The 19,969-nt window shown below is 40.1% G+C and overlaps 1 protein-coding gene across 1 annotated transcript in view; it reads right to left on the minus strand.

Annotated features, from left to right (window-relative positions):
• TMC1 (transmembrane channel-like 1) overlaps positions 1–19,969 on the minus strand; it is a 194,757-nt gene that overhangs the window by 75,564 nt on the left and 99,224 nt on the right. Inside the window, exons 9-10 of the mRNA XM_011965144.1 lie at positions 18,864–18,962; positions 1,422–1,564 (exon numbers count right to left, since the gene is read on the minus strand). Coding sequence (XP_011820534.1) covers positions 1,422–1,564; positions 18,864–18,962 — 242 coding nt within the window. The remainder of the gene's footprint in view (positions 1–1,421; positions 1,565–18,863; positions 18,963–19,969) is intronic.

Raw genomic sequence — 19,969 nt, forward strand, 5'->3', positions numbered from 1 at the left:
TGCTTTGTATTAATTCATTTAGCCCTCACATCCATTACACCTCTATTACCAAGGGGAAACAGGAGAACAGAGCAGTTGAGCCATCTGCTAATGATTGTATAAATACATACAAGGTAGAGCTGGGATTTGAACCTAGGCAGAATGACTGTGGGGTACACAACCTGCACAGTTACCGAAAAAAGCTGAGTAATCGGACATGAGAAAATATTCTTCTCCACTGACTATAGAAACTAAAGGAGCAACACAGAAATGATACTCATGAGGCCTCAGTAATGTAAATGATACCTCTGACTTCAGCCCAACCAGAGCAATATAGTCAAAAGACTAGAAAATATCTTTGATTTTTGGAATGTGATAGTAGTTTATCTGATGGACAGTCTCTTATATTTGAGGTCTCTGATTACACTTGAACAGGTTGATAAATGTCTTACATATAGGATTTCCCACAAGGTTTTAAGTCCCAAAAGAGCTTAAAAATGAAATATGGCAGTTTTCTCTGGAGGAACCTGTAAGTGAGGCAGGTTTAGGACACAAAGTGTGTCACAGACTGCTTCAGAGAGCTCCTGCTTAGGGTGACTCTGCACTTTTTCCCTCTTAGACCCTCAGGCAGAGGGGCCTCCTACAATGAGGGGAAAACTCATTCACCTTGAGCATAGTCAAATAAAAGAATGGCAACCTTACTTGAGATGTTTAAACTCTTCTCGTAAACTGGTTCAAAAAAAAAATTGGCTGAAGGGTCATTTTTCTTATATATAAACCCAAATAACTCTGCTAGGCTTCTGCAGTCTTTAAGTAGAGTATTATAAATATATTTTAGGCAGGGGGAAAAATGAACTGCAGTAATATCAGTTCTCCAGTGAAATTCCTCCCCATACTCCAATACATCTTTTCCTAAGACAAACCATGATTATACAGTTGATTGTGACGGTTTCATTGGGGACCATTCATTTTTTTCTGTCTTACACAGCTAAAATTTTTTGGATGAGTGATTATTCCGGTTTTTTTTTTTTTTTAAATGAGTAGAGAACAATAGATTCTGCCTATTGAGCTGATTCTGCAAGTTAAAACCTCTCTGCACGCAAAAGAGGGGCCAGCAGCTGTTTCCCTGTCTTGTTGGCAACGTTAATTCGTACCTTCAAGTACAAAAATGCACATTTAAAAAATATGTTTAAACACAAGATAGACATGCAAGCATTAGTCTGACCCCATGAGATGACTCAAAGGCCTGTGTTTATGTTCAATTCTTTTGAAGATGTAATAGTCTAACATTAGTGTTGGTATTAAAACTACATTTCATCTCTTACAGACTCTGTTTCCTTTAGACATAAAATAGCAACAAAATCATATCCAATCCCCAAATTAATCCCTCCATTTGATTCCAGAAATCATTATTTGCTTCCCAAAAGACAAATCAAACTTACGCTTTGAGGACAACCAGAAAGCTGTAGCCAATGCACATAATCCCCACTAGAAAATAGGAGAGCGGCAACCTGAAATTCATCCATCCAATTGTTCGTTTATTGTCATAATAGCCATAAAAGAGAACGGAATATTGTGCCAAACCCTGAAATCCAACAACAAAGCCACTTAGTAGATGTCGTGAAGAGCAACTCAAAGGAAAAGATCAACTCGTAAGAGAAATAACAAAATGACGTTAATTTTCAAACTTGGGTCACAGCTCTGACATGAGCCCTATTGTTTTGCTCCAGGAAGTGAATGTTTCAGCTGCCATGTTGACTGGCAGCTTTTTGGTTTATTTGAAAACCAGTGACTTCTAAATAGATAAAATTTTTAAGCAAATATAGGCTTGCTCAGCTGTGGAGCCATTACCGTGAAATGCCCTTTGATTTAAACATCAAAACACACTTCATGGTGTCATTAGATTTACAATTTTAAGAGCTTGCTTAATACTGGGGGATGGGGATCTGAAAAATGCTTCCTCAAAGTGCGGTGGCAGATTTCCATTTCCAATCACCTGACCATAATTAGATCAGTTCTTCTCAAACCACAGAGGTTGTGTCTCAGCTCTCACTTCACAAAAATCAAAGAGCAGGTGAGATGACATTAGAGCTCATCTGCACACTTCCCGTTCATCAAGACTATCACAGCATTCCCTTATAACAAGCATGTTTACTTGTGCATTAGATTCTCGTTCCTAAAAATTACCTGCCAGGGTTGAAATCATCCTCTCCCAAAGTCACCTGAATAACTCCCTCTTTATCCTCAGAACATTGGCATATTCTGATGCTGCTTCCTTTATAATATGTACCTTTTTCCTTCTTCACATTCGCTGTTTTTCACTCTCAGCATTGAAGCATTGTTACTGTATCACTACAGCTATCCACTCCCCAGTGCCCCTCTTACTTCTCTGTGACAATAACCATGCTTTGTGAAACGAGAAGATAATCACTTTTCAATATGGGGCTTCCTCTTGAGATCAGGTGAATCAACCCTGAATCTTAGAAAACCCAGTTGGTTGTCTTTAATATCATTTATATCAACCCAGGGACTTTGACACTCACAGCCAAAGAAGGGAAGTGAAGTCAGGGAGAGTGGAGGTATGGAAAAGAAAGAAGAAATGTCGTGGATGCTAATTCCTAGAGGAAGAATTAAGAGAAGTAATTTAGAAAATTGCCTTTAACAAAGATCATGGCTAACTCAAATCGGAGGCCAACAGAGACCTGAAAAAACTATTGCTTTCAAAATATGGCACAAATTTTCTTAAATACTATACGCTATAAGAACTAGAACAAAATAAAATCTCCAAATAATCTCAGAGGAACTTGGGGGCTTAACTTGGGACTGCATGGAATGAATCATACATAAACACCAAAGGTCTGGACTTCCCTGGGCCACGCAGGCCTGTATCTGCATTTTTCAGTTCAAGAAAAAATAAAGCCAACTTGTGATGTTTAATTGTATGTGTCAACTTGAGTGGGCCATGGGGTGTCCATATTAAACACTCTTTCTGGGTTTGCCTGGGAGGGTGTCCCTGGATATGATGAGCAGTTAAATAGGTGGACTCAGTAAAGTAGATTGCCCTCCCCAACATGGTTGGACATCATTTTATCCACTGAGGACAAAAAGACGAAGAACAAAAGGAGGAAGGAGCGATTTGCTCCTTTTTCTCCTGCCTCACTCACTGCTTGAGCTGGGACATCTCATCTCATCTCCTCCTGCCCTCAGAGTGGGTTTCAGACCATTGGCTCCTCTGGTTCTCAGGCCTTCAGATTCAGACTGAATTACAGCACTGGTTTCTCTGGGTCTCCAGCTTGCACATGGCAGGTTAGCAGATTTCTCAGCCTCCATGATTGTGTGAGTCAATTCCTCAAAATGAATCTCTTATATCTGTAATAAATCTATTATTTACATTAACTTATAAATTACATATATCTGCCAGACACGGTGGCTCACACCTGTAATTCCCGCACTTTGGGAGGCCAAGGCAGGCAGATCACTTGAGGTCAGGCGTTCAGGACCAGCCTGGCCAACATGGCGAAACCCTGGCTCTACTAAAAATACAAAAATTTGCTAGGTATGGTGGCACACGCCTGTAATCCCAGTTCTCAGGAGGCTGAGGCAGAAGAATTGTTTGAACCCAGGAGGTGCAGGTTGCAGTGACCCGAGATCACACCACTGCACTAAAGCCTAGGTGACAAAGTGACAAAGTGAGACCCTGTCTCAAAAAAACAAACACCCAACAAATTTATATATATATATATACACATATATATATAAAGGTTTATATAATCAATTTAAGTAATAATGATAAATCCAAATAAATTTGTTGTATAAATACTAGATTTATACAATAAATTTTATATATGTGTGTGTCTGTGTGTATACATATCTTCTACTGGTTATATTTCTCTGGAGAACCCTGACTAGGATTGCAACCCAAAAGAACATTTAGGGATAAACAACCAGTAGAAACCTCAAGCAGAGGGAGTGGGTGAGCTAATCTCACGTCTAAGGTAAGACATGGATTGACCAACTGCCCAAGACCCAGAAATCTTCATCCCAGGAGAATATGCTTGGGAGGATTTCCCAGCTCCCAGGTGCATGACATCTTCTTGTTTCACATTTATCTAGTTAAGATCTCTGCTTCTTCCCAGTTGTGTTAAATCCAATCTCCTTCTATTGTGTCTTAAACCTTTATGCTGGTTCTTCTGTCCCAGGGTGACAATAACAGAACGTGCTAAGTATAAACACTTAGTCTCTTGTTTGGTTTAAAGATTATATCCTGACCTGTTTATTTAACCCTCATGGGACAACACAACAATTTCCAAATGTCTCTGTTTTTCATTGCCCTATCTCTTTGCCACAAACCACAAACGTGACACTCAGTGACAATGGTTGCTGTGATACGTAACATCACCGTATACATTTCGTGAACATTTAGCACTTGCCAAACACCTTGTTTTATCTTACAGAGTCCTCAGGGGAACACTCTGAAGTTGCCGCTACTAGGATGATCGTATCCTCCACTCTTGATGTTTTCTTCCATGTGAAGACCCATTAACCTAACACTCCCGGCCACCCTCCACTGCCTCATTCTAGCCTGGGGGAAAAGCGACTGATTTGACAGTAGAGCGTGGATGGAGAAATGCGGACATCTCTTCCTCCTCTTGAGAGGGCACATGCTGTGCTCTGCCCCTCCAAGGAGAGGCCTGTCGTGGCAGAGGGGTCTGGCTGTGAAGTTCACTTGTCCATAAAGACACTACATTCTTTTATGTCAGCTTCGACAATAATAAAGGGGGCATGTTGACCTCCACTGGTCTTACCCTTTGTTTTATTTCTGGTTAGCTCACAATCTTGTTGGACAAGGGAGGAATTCTTATTTACCATAATTTTCCCCTCTCCTGCACACACAAAAATTCAATAGCTACTATCACTATACCTATTTTACAGATGAAGAAACTGAGCCTTAGAGAGGTTAAGTAATTTGTCCAAGTTCACATGACTAATGAGTGACAGTGTCTGAACTTGAACTGAGTCTAATCCAAATCCTATATGCTTAACCACTGTACTATACTGCTTCTCCTGTGCTTTCTTTATCTAGCAAGAGTTATATCATGCTAGTGCCATACCTTTTCGGTGAAAGAAAGAAACAAGAAACTCTATGAACCTATTATGGACTTTGATCTACACCCCTAGACTGGTCCCTGGTGGTGCCAGGGCCTCTTGGAAAGAACCCCAGGCATCCCTTTTGAGAATATTTCAGAGGGGGTCACCCCCACCTGATATCTTTTATCTAATTCATAATGACAATATTGGGATTAAAAGACACACTGAAAATATCATAAAAGGAGAAAGTAGATATAGAACAAGCATCTGGTGAGCTTGTTAGGTTAGCACAATAGCTACTAGGGGCAGCCAGCTCATCTGGCATATGTACCATTCAACATATGTTCAATGGCTGGCACTTCATAAATATTAGATCATAACCAAAGCCCGAGAATGGTTCTGGTTTGGTTTTGTTTTTCTGACTGGGGGCAGGCAGAGTCATGATTAGTTTGCAAAGGTTTCTGCAGTTTGCCTATTTGATATATATGAAGTCAAATCTATAAATGAATATTGTTAAAAAGCACAGTTTTTGTTTATTTATTTATTTTTAATTAATTAACTAATTTTCTATTATACTTTAAGTTCGGGATACATGTGCAGAATGTGCAAGTTTGTTACATAGGTATACGCGTGTCATGGTGGTTTGCTGCACCCATCAACCCATCATCTACATTATGTATTTCTTCTAATGCTATCCCTCCCCTAGCCCCCAACCCCCTGACAGGCCCCAGTGTGTGATGTTCCCCTCCCTGTGTCCAAGCGTTCTCATTGTTCAACTCCCACTTATGAGTGAGAGCATGCAGCGTTTGGTTTTCTGCTCTTATGTTAGTTTGCTGAGAATGATGGCTTCCAGCGTCATCCATGTCCCTGCAAAGGACATGAACTCATTCATTTTTAAGGCTACATAGTATTCCATGGTGTATATGTGCCATATTTTCTTTATTCAGTCTATCACTGATGGACATTTGGGTTGGTTCCAAGTCTTTGCTGTTGTGAACAGAAGAGCACAGTTTTTAAAGGCTTTATCCAATCCATCTTTGTAGCATGTTGAGGGATGGCTTTAAATACAACTTGAAAGGCTTAGAAGGAGAATGCTCCTCATCTTCTACCCAGTGGCATGGCACACTCCACTCATCTTTCCCTGTCCCTTGAAACTACAGCAGCAGACATCTGGAAGTGACTAAAATAGCAATGACTCCTAGCCCAGCCAAGTTTCTATTCAATTTTGATGTCAGCACGTGCTGCTTTCCCCATGGGAGCACTCTCCCACCCCAAAATCTGTGACAGAGAAACCAGAGTCAGCGCCAAGTTCCCAGTGAGCACAGAAAATTTCTGTCCAACTCTGGGGTGCCATGCTCGTGTGTTGTCTATTAAGACTCTAATTTCTGTTTGAATGCTGCAGCTGGTTCAGTCCATAATCACCGACACATTTCCACAAGAAAGACTGTTTTTATTACGGTTACCAGGGCTCGATTCACACATTCACTTTCCTAACTAACACTTATTGAGAACTTACTATTTGCCCAATATACATAGATGGATTAGGAGACAGGATTACAGCGGCCCCCAAAAGTCTCTGCATGCAAAACATCTCCTTCATAATTATCTGTTGTCTGAAATTATATTAGAACTGCATCCCTTTGGTGTATCTCATGATTACAAATAAATGTTCACCATGAAAGATAACACTCTATCCGCAGGATGATCAGTGAATTTCTTCATTCTTAGTAGTTCTTGTTAATTTGTAATAGCTGTCATACCATTATTTTGAAAGAATGTATAAGGTAAAACTGGTAGGAAAAGAAGGTATAATTTTTGAAGCATATCTGCTGAGGGTATGTGAGGGGAGGTGACACTGCAAGATTCAAGTCTGGGTGTATTTCTACTTTTCTCTGAGTTGTTGCTGGTTATTTACACCTTAGCATGAACGAAGGTTTCAAGTGTGGATGAAAGGCAAGGTCTGGCACTCAACATTTCATAGAGTAGGACACAACATATGAGAGAAACAAGGAGTGAAAAGGCTAATTACACCCAGAACAAACCACAACTGATCTCACAAGAACAGCAGCCATCCCTGCCCTCATGGGCTGTATGCTGAGAGCAGTGCATGGCCACACTCCTCCTCCTCTCCAGGCAGACCCATTAGGCTTCTGCCTAATACTGTGCTCATCTCTGAGTTTTTTTCTTTTCCTTTTTCTCCAACCCAGATTCATAGACATGAAACAGGTGTTCTATGGTTCTTTTTTTTTTTTTTTTTTTTTGAGACGGAGTCTCGCTCTGTCGCCCAGGCTGGAGTGCAGTGGCGCGATCTTGGCTCACTGCAAGCTCCGCCTCCCGGGTTCACGCCATTCTCCTGCCTCAGCCTCCCGAGTAGCTGGGACTACAGGCGCCCGCCAGCACGCCCGGCTAATTTCTTTTTTTTTTTTTTTTTTTTTGTATTTTTAGTAGAGACGGGGTTTCATCGTGTTAGCCAGGATGGTCTTGATCTCCTGACCTTGTGATCCGCCCGTCTCGGCCTCCCAAAGTGCTAGGATTACAGGCGTGTGCCACCGCGCCCGGCCGGTATTCTATGGTTCTTAACGGGGATAGTGTAGATTACAAAGAGGAAGCTGAGCCAAGCCTAGGCAGATCTAATTTTCAGCAGAGGGAATCAAGTTGTGTTAAGGACAGTAGACAGTGATCTCTGCCCCTCAAGCAGCTGTGAAGGAGGCAGTTCCTTTTGGTGTCCATCCTTCCATCCTTGTATTGGTACCCTCATCCCCCTGCCTCCTGCCTAGACAGGGGACATGGCTGCTGCCCCACTTCCACTTTCTTGCTGTGGATACAAGTTCCTTCCTTCTGTTTCCTTGTCCCTCCAATAAATGGGAATTTTCATGAGCTAAGTATCCTGAAGAGGCATTTAAAGAAGCATCTGCTATGTACCCGAGACGTGCTGATATGCCGATATTTCTTTTTTTTTTTTTTTTTTTTTTTTGAGACAGAGTCTTGCTCTGTCACCCAGGCTGGAGTGCGAGTGCAGTGGCGTGATCTCGGCTCACTGCAAGCTCCGCCACCTGGGTTCACACAATCTCCTGCCTCAGCCTCCCGAGTAGCTGGGACTACAGGCACCCACCACCATGTCTGGCTAATTTTTTGTATTTTTAGTAGGACGGGGTTTCATCATGTTAGCCAGGATGGTCTCGATCTCCTGACCTTGTAATCTGCCTGCCTTGGCCTCCCAAAGTACTGGGATTACAGGTGTGAGCCGCTGCGCCCAGCCGAGATGTGCTAATACTTTACACACATAATCTCATGTATTTTTTATACAAGCCTGGTAGCTAGGCTTGTATAAATGGTATTTTATACATGGCAACTACAAGGTTCAGGATGATTGTCTAATATCTCACAGGTCATATGTGGCAGGATTCAAACCCAGGTTTGTTGGAATCTCATGTCTAGTTTTTGTCATTATGCTACATTGCATTTTTAACTCTTCTGGCTTCTAAAGAAAGTAGTTCCATTTGCCTTTTGGGCCATGGCCCATGCCTGATACTAACAGTGGAAATTCTAGACCCTATGTCCAATGCCATTACACATCTCACTCCACTTGCATGTCTCACAGGAAGCCTGAACATAGCGCATTCAAGAAAGTTTCCCAAACCTGCTCCTTCCCCCTATCTCAGGTGCGCTCCACTGCCTGTAGGATAAAGTATGACTTGAGCATAATGAAATTGTTCTCCCTGATTAGACCCTTTTTTGAATTTATTTTTTTAGTATGACAGGCTCACTTCTTGCCACTCTCCTCTCTCCCTAAATATGAAATTTGCTGAATCACTCTTGGTTATTGAGAGCATAGCACCATCTCATGCCTCCATGCCTTTGTGCATGCTGATCTCTCTGCTTGGAATTCATTTCCCAATTGCCTGCCCCATTCTAGAGCCTGCTCTATTCCCGCCCTTTCTTTAAAACTGGTTTAAGATACCTGTAAAGCCTTCGTTGAGCTCTCGACCACAGCCAGTTGTGATAGGGGTAATGAATGCCCCTTCCTTTCTCTCAGCATTTCCTTCAGAGGCACGGAGCTTCACTCAGTGCAATACGCCTCAGCCTTTCTCTGTCCCTACACTCACTCCACCCCAGGAGAGGTGTAGTGATTTCTCTTGATAAACTGGGAACGAATTAACTGGGCAGGCCCAGCCCAAACATATCTTTCTTCCTCTAGGAGATAAGTTGCCCTCGAGGTAAACTGGCTAATTTGGGGTTCCAAATCAGCAAGACCATTTGGCTAAGAATTCCGGATTGTTCCTCCAATTCGATTTATATTAATAATGAATGTGGAAATATTTTTGCCCATCTCCCTCTTCTTTTTAAACAAATTATTCAGAATTCACTTGGGAAATAGAGGTTCTCTTTACTGGGCTCTCTCAAGAGTCTAGTATCTGAACTCCAGTAAACCCCAACACTCAACCCTTATTCCATTATGTTCCCAAGTGCCTAAGACATATGTCCACCAGCCTCAGATTGTCATTTTGCATGGCAATTATTTGTTTGCATATCCAATTAGATCATAATGCCCCTGTGGGCAGGGAATATATGTTAGTTGTCTTTGTATGCCCAACATCTGACATTCAATTTATATTTGTGGAGTGATTGAATGAACAAAATAAAAATTGCTTCTGGTAATCATTCGGAATCCTCATTTAGAATAAGCTCCTTTAAATTGTCATGTACACCAACTTTTTTTATTCTTCTGCTCTCTGCTACCCGTTTCAATAAAATAGAGTAAATCATCCACGACAGTAACCTGACAATAATAATCTTACATTTGGATTTAATGAATCAAAACACCAAAGAAGTATCTGAGAGACATTGAAGTTAGGAAAACTCTTTAATTTTTCCTACTGTCTAATTGCATAAAACTCTTACAAAATGAGATAATCTCAGTGCTACAAAATGAGTTTTATGTATAATTTCTTTCCACAAAGAAAAAAAAAGTTGTCTTCTTTCATTTTGCAAGGAGGAGATTAAAAGCATATTAGAAGGTTTTGTTGGCCGGTTGACTTCTGGAGTTATAAATTTGCCCCTGGTTCTTTAAACTACTCAGAGCGAAGCTTTATGAATTCATACATGAAACAAGACGTGTATGGTCATCTGGACACAGCCTATACTGGGAGATACCTTAGTATCATATATTTAAAAAGGAGTTTTTGAACAAATAAAATAATTTAAAATGTAAAGAATATATTGCAACTACTCGGAAAAAATGAATAGATTTACAATCTCTACTTGTCACAGTAGATGTATTAGATTTATGATTTGGTGCTATGTGTTTAAATTATTGACTATAATTTAATGCATTGTCAAATTCAAACCTAATTCAATGACTCATCCTTTAATCTATCAGCTCGGCAGCCAATATTTAGATATAGAAAACTTCTTCCAGGTAAATTTAGCTTTTCCAACCTTAGTTTCTAACCTAGTCATATCGAAAGACTCTTCCTTGATCTCCTCACATTCATCTTGCCCTTCTACAATCTGTTGATTACCTCAAAACCCAAGTCTGATATGTCACTACCCACCTACCCCCACTTAAATTACTTTTAATTGCTCTGAGAAAAAAAAATAATTAGCGCAGTCTAGATTTTAGAGGATCCCACGTGCTTTGGTTCCCTTCTGTCTCTCCAATGCCTTGAGTTCTGATGTCCCTTCACATTCTGAGCTCTACTCAGCTCTACTCACATTCTGAGTTTTACTGTCCCCCAAATAAGGCCACCTCTTGTCATCACAGGATCTCTGTACTTGATGTTCCTACTGCTGAGAATGCCTCTCCCTTCTTTCAAATTCAGAGGTTGTCCTGACTCCTTAGAACCCAATTTGAGCATTACTTTCTCAGAAAAAAACATTTTCTTTTATCTGCCTCCTTCCTTTAGCTCCTAAACTACATCAGGTTGCCTTCTGTAAGTTCTCATAACACTATATAGCTTTCCTTCATAGCATTTGGCACAAACACAATTGAATTTATTTTTGTGATTATTTGACTACTCCCCTGAACTTTATGTTCCCAAGCACGGAGACCTTGGGTTTTGCTCACCTTTGCTTAATGCCTGGCACCTGGCAAATGCTCAACAAATGTTTACTATGTTAATGAAAAGAAGGCTTATTTCTGTGGTCACATCCAAAGAAGGAATGCTGTTTTCATATTGTAAGTATAGCATTAGGGTCATATGAATCCTGAATATTTGCAAAAGAAAAGCTCACCTTTGGTTTGGCCAAGTGTAGCCTGAGAGAGGTGATGACAACTAAAATTTGTTGCTAAGCAAAACAAAACAAAACAAACAAACGAACAAAGCATTGCTAGGACCTAAAGAAATCAGTCCCCAAGTTGAAAACATCAAGAAAGCTAAAAGCAGACCCAGAAATCAATCTCGTCACAAGCTAGAGCTGTGTCATAAAGTCACCCAGGAGTAGCAAATTAACAAGTTTACAAAGCAAAAGAAACAATCTAGGACCTAGAATAGAATATGAAATGCCTCTTCTTTTAATCAAACTTAATGAGCCTGTTGAACCAAAGAGACCTGCACTGGACACTGAGGAAGTGAAGTAAATAAGGGATAGAGAGCCCTTACATACTGCCAGTCCCAGCATCACATGCCTGAGCAGCACCCCGCCCTGCTCAGCAAAGCCGCTGAAGGAATCTCACTACATCCACAGATGAGAGGGTCCTCACCCTCTCCAATGTTATGATCTCTGCTCCTAAGGAAAGAGATGTATCTCTAGGTGGATTTGAAAATTTATACATCTGAATTTGTCCACAAGAGGCTTAGCAGTCTTGCTTGGGGTCATCCCACCAAAGAATTATTCATGATCTAGGAGTTCAATCTCTGCTGCCCTAGCACTGAGGTAGGCCCAGACAATGGTTGTGGTAAACAGGTCATTCTGGCTGCATTTGAAACCAGTTGAAACTAAGTAACAGCAACAACAGCAGTATGAACAGCTATGATCTAAAGTGGAGGAGCCCAGTCACATTTTCAAGGTAGCAGCTGGGTGTGCTGCTCAGCTCTCCTTTGAGAGACAGCCTCCAGATGCCACCTCCTTGGATCCACCAGAGTGGACCAAACTGTTTTCATATTGAGGTCACACACACCATTACCTCTACCTAGATAATGACCGAGCATGATGGGAAATACTGGAGCTGGGTTATTGCTAACCAATATGGAATTTCTCTAATGGGCATACTTTGTTTAGAGACTCACCATTAGCCTAGCCAAGACTCTTTCAGAACTGTACTGCAATCTGAGACTCTTCCTAAATCCTTCCTTCTCTCTCTCCTTTCACAGGTATAGGGTCAGCATTACCATCTAAAGGCTCTTCCCACCTACTCTGGCTCCCTCTCTCCTTTATCCTTCACATGCCTCCCTCCGCCAATATCTCTTGCATATAACATTGTCTTGATGTCTACACCTCAGGAAACCTAAAATGATTCATCCCTTCAAATAAAGATGCATTTGAACTCCTGAAATATTTCTAAAACAAAAGATGTGCTATTCCATATGCGAATCACAAAATATCTCCTCTACATGTGTCCAGTGCAAAAAGAGATAAAGGAATTTAAGAGAACTGAGATATGTTTCAGAGGAGACACCCTTACTTTGGAAGATTATTATTTAAAAGAGTTGTCAATGTTGATTAGGGAACTGAACTCATTCTTATTAACATTCAAAATGTCACTAACCTGTCTCCTTTAAGGACAGACCTCCAAGATGGGATGTGAGGCAGTCAGGGCAGAAGAAATAATCTGGGATGATATATTCCATCTTAGAGGGTTGTTATGAGGATAAAATTTAATGTATGCACCTACTTAAGACATAATAGATGTTAAGTCTCCTCTCCTGCCCCTTGTAGGATATCTTCAATCTCCCACATCTATAATGATTAGCAGAAAAAGGGAGGTGAAGTAGACATATCATTTATCCATCAGCAATGTACAAGGCAGGCACTCTCAAGGTGAAAAGCAGAATGCATTTCCCTTTACTCACAACTTAAATCTTTACCCATATGATCTCACTGTCTGATATCAGCTGAAGCTCCTTCCAAATTCCACTTTAGTTCCTCCTTCGTTCTCCTCACAAGAATGTCAAAACCATACAGCCTCTTCCTCTTTATCATTTCTATATCACCCTTGTGCCTCCAAGTATCTTGCCAACAAAGACATCCTCTTCCTACTGACTTAAACTCATTCTTCTACTTCTATTAATTTACACGATACAATTTCTGCTTATTTGATCCATAGCATACATAATAACCTCCCTGTTTCTTGCTGTTTTAATAAACAGATTTCCTACACAATCAGCAAGATGCATCATTACATACTCAATAAGAAGATAAAAAAAAATACGGTGTTTCAAAATGGTAAATTCTGACTTTGAAAAGCCGTAAGACTAGCTGATGGTGCACGTTTTGTATGGCATTTGTCTACTAATAACTAATAACTGAAGAGAATTTGGATGAGTTGTAATACATGCTTCTAAGTCACAGAACGCTGAGCTTTCATGGGTATGGAGAGGAGGTTCCAAGTTTCCCAGATGAAGCTCTACAGATTGGTAGTTCCTCACACCTTACCCCAAAGATTTTCTGATCCTTCCCATCCAACAGGCTCCTGTACCATAGGAGATCGTGCTTGTGTTTATCTGACATTATTCTGTAAATGCAGACCTTTAATCTATTTCTGCTTCTGTTCACCTGCCTCTATATGGAATAACTTAGCTCTATATAGTCTGTTCAAGGTTAACTGATCCTGTAGCTGGGTGTGCTATTCAGCTCTCCTTTGAGTGACAGCCTCCAGATGCCACCTCTTTGGATCCAAGAGAGTGGATCCAAATGTTTTCATATTGAGGTCACACATACCCCAAGCTCTACCTGGATAATGATAGCCTAGATAACGGCTCTAGCTTAAATAATGGCATAAATTAGGAATGGTCATGTCTACCTTACTAGACTAGGATGAGCAATAGGTTATAATATAAATAGAACAATGTGCCAGTTAGCAACTGTTTCAGCTTCAGACCCATCCTTGTATACGCTGCTTTGTGATGCTGGAGACGGGACTTGGAGAGTTACTTTTATCCTTTGAGACTGGATTCCTTGCAGATTTTTCCAATAGGAGGTACTTAGACACAGTAGTCAGGAGAAGGGATTTGCTCTTTCCTGAATGCATGGCTCCAGCAATGCCTCTTCACTCTAGTAACAGTATTTGGTTCCATTTCCAGCCTGTTCGAGCGCACCCAAAGCCAGTCTCACACACTCCCTGGGGCCATGCAGGGCCCTTCCTCCAAGCTCCTAGATTCTAATAACTCCACTTCTTCTTTTGTTCTCCCAGTAGTAGGGGTAAAAACTGTTCTGTGTTACCTGTTACTGTTTCCATGTTACCTCAATGTCCCTTTTTCCTTTTTAGTCCCCCAATATCTGTTTAACTAATTTTTTATATTAAATTATCTCTGTTGAGATATCTGTGCCTTCCATTTTCTTGACACATACTGAAACAAGTAGTATAAATAACTATAAATATATGAGTATAATATTCATAAATAAATAGAAATATCATAGCACTAAGCACAGTGCCTGCCCATATAAGTACTTTGTCTACATTAATTTTGATATTATTAACAAAAATGATAACATAAATAAAAGCAATATAACTGGAAATTTAGATTCTCTCTTCTGAGAAAGGTCTGGTTAACCTGATGTAACATACACAGGTTCTTGAGCTTGACTAGATTTTATTTTTCCTTCCTTGTATTCTTTTCTTATTGTCCAGTTCTAATGTGCTAAGGAGGACGTCTCTGCCCATTCCATGGGAGTTCTTAAAGGGACAGCCCACAGCTGTCTGTGGCATCTGATCTCTCCCATCTATGCAGGATACTCAAGACAATCTGTGCTCTGGCAGCCTCTTCCCCTCTGCCATAGAGGACACCACATCCTGACCAAGACAGCATCTCATTTGAATCTATACTGTCTTATTACTAGTGACTACTTGGTTTTATTCTTTTGGATTCTTACTGTGAAACCAAATCTCATATATTTTAAATTAAGTTTTGTACATTTTTTTCTTGTTGCTATCTTCAGTTTTATAATTAAAGGTCCTGCCCTCTCTCTTATTGATGTACTTGTGAAATTATTTTGACCCTAGTATAGAGAATGTGCTCAATTATTAGCTTATTGTAGGATGGGCTGAATTCCTTCTTCTTACAAAAATGTAAAAGCAAAGTGTTCCTTAACATGAATCAACCTATCTTTGCCTGCCAAATTTAGAATATAATCATTGCCCCCCAAAAAAGAAAAATCTTTCAAACTTCAAAAGTCATAAAAATGTGTATATCATATAAAAATCCTTAAAACAGTAATATTTTCTTTTAAATAATAATGTTATTCAGTGAACAATTTGATAACAACTATATAATCCTATTGCTTCCTTTCCCTGAATCTTTCAATAACTCCTCATTAAGGTCAGAGTACTTTTATTTACTTACATAATTATACTTTGTTATAATAAAAGTCCTTTTACTAGCTTGTCACTATCCACATATATGGCCTCATGTAATACCACCAGCCCTGAATCCCGAATCGGTCTCCTAATAACTGGTTGCCTTTGGTCAAGTTATGGTTCTTTTAATAAGAAATATTTAGAGATTAAGCATTCCTAATTAAAAAAATCTGACCTCTTAAATGCTCCAAAATCTGAAATGTTTTGAGAACCGACATGATGCCACAAGTGAAAAATTCCACACCTGACCGCATGTGACAAGTCACAGTTAAAACACCATCAAATCTTGGTTTCATGAACAAAGCTACTTAAAATATTAGATAAAATTACTTTCAGGCTATGTGTACATGGTGTATATGAAACTAAATGAATGTTGTGTTTAGACTTGAGTATCATTTTCAAGGTATCTCATTATGTATATGGAAATATTCCAAAATCTGAAAAAAATTGAAATATAAGACACTTCTGGTCTCAAGCATTTTGGATAAGGAATACTCAGCCTGTACTGTGTGCCACATACTCTGAGCTATCTGCTGCTTCATGCATTATCTCACTTAATGCTCTTTGTGGTGGATACTGTTATTTTCTCCATTTCACATATAAGAACACTCTCGAGCTTAGTCTCAGATATAAATACCCACCATGAAGAGGGTTGTGAAGTGAGGGACCTTACTTACCGATCACAGTTCACTGCATGATGCAGATATTGAAGAAATAGAGCTATTAAAATCACTACTAACCCCAGCAATGATGCATGCCAACTTAATGACTGATACTAGCATGCAGTAAGCCTGTAAGTGAATAAAATCAGTGTAATGGCTTTCTGTTATTTTCTTGACCTTTAAAAATTCTCTCATTGCCTTAGGATTGTTTTCAGGCAGGCCTAGAAATAAATATCTTAGAACACTCTGGTTTCTGTATCCTCTGCCGACCTATAAACCGTATTTCACCAAACTGGACATGAGAGAGCTGTCAAAGGCAGTGATACAATCTTGGGGAGCACACTCATCATCCAAACTCTTTCCCTCTACTTTCCTCTGAATTTGCCTCTCAGACCCTCTTGTCCACTCATTAGTAACTCTCTTACAGCAACTTTTCTGTTTGTCTTCCTCAACTGAGTCACTAGCTTTCAAACCCCAAATGGACTTTTTTGCCCACAATTTTCCATTTCAGTTCATTGGGAAATTCAGAAGTATTTAAACTTCAGAAATCTATACATAAAAATGAAAAGACCTTTTGTTCATATTTTTAGTCCTTCCTTTCTCTGGTATGCCTTAAAAAGCAGAAAAAGTCAGTGATCGCAGTCCCTGTTCTTATTAAGCAGATCAGAAGTTTGTCATTTTGCTAATCGGAGGAAGAGAATGAGAAATGAAAACAGTGGTAAGGTGACATAGTAATGTATTGTTTGCAATTTGAAAGTGAAAGAGATAAATAAAGGGAGGAATAAAGAGAGGGGAGGAGGAAGAGATGGAAGAAATTAGGAGTGATAGAAAAGAGAAATAAAAGGGAAGAGGTAAAATCCAACTCAGGGGCCATCTCTTCTGTAAAACCCAGACCCACCTAAGAATAAATAAGAACCACTTACTCAGGGTTCCCCAGAATCTTTTTTCCTTTTTTAAAATTTTGCTAACTTTATGCACAGCATCTTGTATACTGGTTGCCTACGTGTCTTCCTTCTAATATCACGAGTACCCTGAGGTCAAGAATCATGTCACATTCATCTTTGTAAAACCTATGTATGTTTATAATTCAGTTTTAAAAATGCTGAATTGAAATGGAAAGTCCAACTGACAGGGGTGACTGAAGATTACAAATGCCACATATTTGTCGCTATCATTGTGTCTTATGCTAATTTGATAGCTTGCTTTGTTCACTCAGAGATGGGAAAGCTTTCTTAAGGTTTGCATGTTCTGGTACTCCTCACATAAACTGGTCCTGTGGTTCTTACTTCAAGGCTCTACAAATCATCCCCCTCACTCAGGATTGTCAGTCAACGAGATTCATTTAGCCTCTACTGGATGAGGACTAGGTTACGGGCTGAAAAGATGTAGCAGACCTGATTCATTCTTTGGGAAACTCACAATTTAAGGAGGCTAAAAGTAGAAATCAAAATGTTTGTAAGATATACATATTAACACTATAAACAGGAAGTCTGTTTTTTCCCTCCTTCATCCTGCAATCTGTATAAAATTTTATTCTCATTGTCTAGCCTCCAAAAATTACTTGAATTATCAATTCCTCAATTTCTCCCTGGGTACTTTCCCACCCATATGCTTCCAAACACTTCTAATCTAGTCACTACTAAAAAAAGAATATGTGGAATTACATTGTTGTCAAAGACTTGACTCATACATAGAGTCCAGAATGGTTTTCCTATGGAAAGGAGTTCTCCCACAGAATGAACTCGGAATGCAGGGTCCTTTGCACTCCCTTTGTTCTTACCTCTGGATTTAGTAGTCAATTCCCAGAAAATGGGAGCCCACATGGAGACCCAAAGAGTCCCCATGAAAATGGGAAAGTACCCAGTTCTTCCACAGAACTCCTTTCCATAGTAATAATCTCTACAGAGGGGAGCTCAAAGAGTAATGCTCATTTGAATACTACAATGGAATAATACTAATTTTAGTATTATTTAGAAGTTAGAATTTAGTATTTCTTAGTTTTCAATATTTAGCTTTATTTAGTATTAACTAATGAGTTATACTAAATAGGAGGCTTGTTTGGAAGAGGTTAATAGGAAGCGTAAAAGTTTTAATTCCCTAGGAATCCAACAAGATTTTCCAAAAAGCACATTTACAAACTCTTCCTTTTTTCTTTTCCAAAGCCAGCGATAAGAATATTTGCTTCAAGTCTTTGAACTCTGAGCTCACCTTTATTCAGTAGTCTATATTCCCATATATATTACCATTGTCCTAAATCATAGTCACATTTATATAAAGAGACTTCTTTCTTTCTTTCCTTCCTTCCTTCCTTTCTTTCTTTCCTTTTCTTTCCTTCCTTCCTTCCTTTCTTTCTCTTTCTTTCTTTCTCTTTCTTTCTTTTCTTTCTTTCTTCTTCTTTCTTTTCTTTCTTCCTTCCTTCCTTCCTTCCTTCCTTCCTTTCCTTCCTTCCTTCCTTCCTTTCCTTCCTTCCTTCTTTCTTTTTAAAGGGAGCAGGAACATCTTTATTAAGACATTCAGCCTGACCCAGGAGAGGAGGCCGTGGGTTTCAGAGTAAAATAAACTAGGTAGAAATGTAGAAATCCATCCTCCCACCAATACAGTTGTGTGGAGACACTTACATTGAAGTCGTACAACACACCAAAGTTTGCTGCCGATGCCTCTTCAGCCCTGGGAACTGTTTTCCTAGGTAAACTGCCATATGGCAAACCCCAGAGGTACTGTATGGAGAAGCAAAGAAAGCAGTGAACAATTAGAAACAAAGTCTGAGCCACACATGTGATCACAAATGGTTTTGCTTAAAAGCCCTTCTGAAACATTTTCCTGGGGACTCTTTGGGTCTCCATGTGGGGTCCCATTTTCTGGGAATCAACTACTAAATCCAGAGGCAAGAACAAAGGAAGTGCAAAGGACCCTGCATTCCGAGTTCAGGGGACCACCAGCTGTCAGGTCAACCACATTCCCCAGAGGGCTTTCTGAGGATCCCACTGCCACCACTACCACCAAACTGTTCTGATTTAGAAGACTAGAAAGGAGAGAGGTAGCCTTTCGAGTCACAAAGGACTCAACAAAACCATCTTACCCACACCTTCATATGAGAATACCCCTTAGGAGTGGGGATGGAGGGAGATTCTGTCCTTCACATCAAGAGAGAGAACTCAAGGAAAACCAATCATGTAATTTGTGGGTGCCTGCAAAGTGAGAACACTTGCACCCTGATTGTGATGTCTGCTTCATCACCAATTCAGGGCTGCTGCCTCAAATTCATGCTACCTGATTGGAAGAGAAGCACAGTAGAGAGAATAGCACTGGGAAGAGGGGGTCAGTGAGAGGGCAAGAATAGGGTCATAGGAAGGTGCCTTGGTGAGAACTGGAAAGAGCACCTTTCTAGTCCCGTAGCTTACCAAGCAGATGTTGCTTCTTCTGTGAGATGGAAACTTCTCTCCTAAAGCTGGGAACAGAAGATGAATGTGGCTTGAAGCCCAGGTGCAGAGCTTGACTGAGCAAAGGGCTGGACATCAATCTCTGCTCACTCCCTGTGCACAAGCTACACAACCTCCCAAAGTAGGCCTTTGGCCCATCTGGCTTCCTGGTCCAAACAGAATAGAAGGTGGGTTCCACATATGCTATCTCACCCCAAAGTTAGGGGGCACAGAGGACAAAGGAGATTAAGGTCTAAGGCTTGTCCAGGGACACAGGACCTTGGGACAAAAGGGCATGTGCCTTG

The sequence above is a fragment of the Mandrillus leucophaeus genome, unplaced genomic scaffold (genome assembly GCF_000951045.1).
Source record: "Mandrillus leucophaeus isolate KB7577 unplaced genomic scaffold, Mleu.le_1.0 Scaffold715, whole genome shotgun sequence".
NCBI lineage: Eukaryota > Metazoa > Chordata > Mammalia > Primates > Cercopithecidae > Mandrillus > Mandrillus leucophaeus.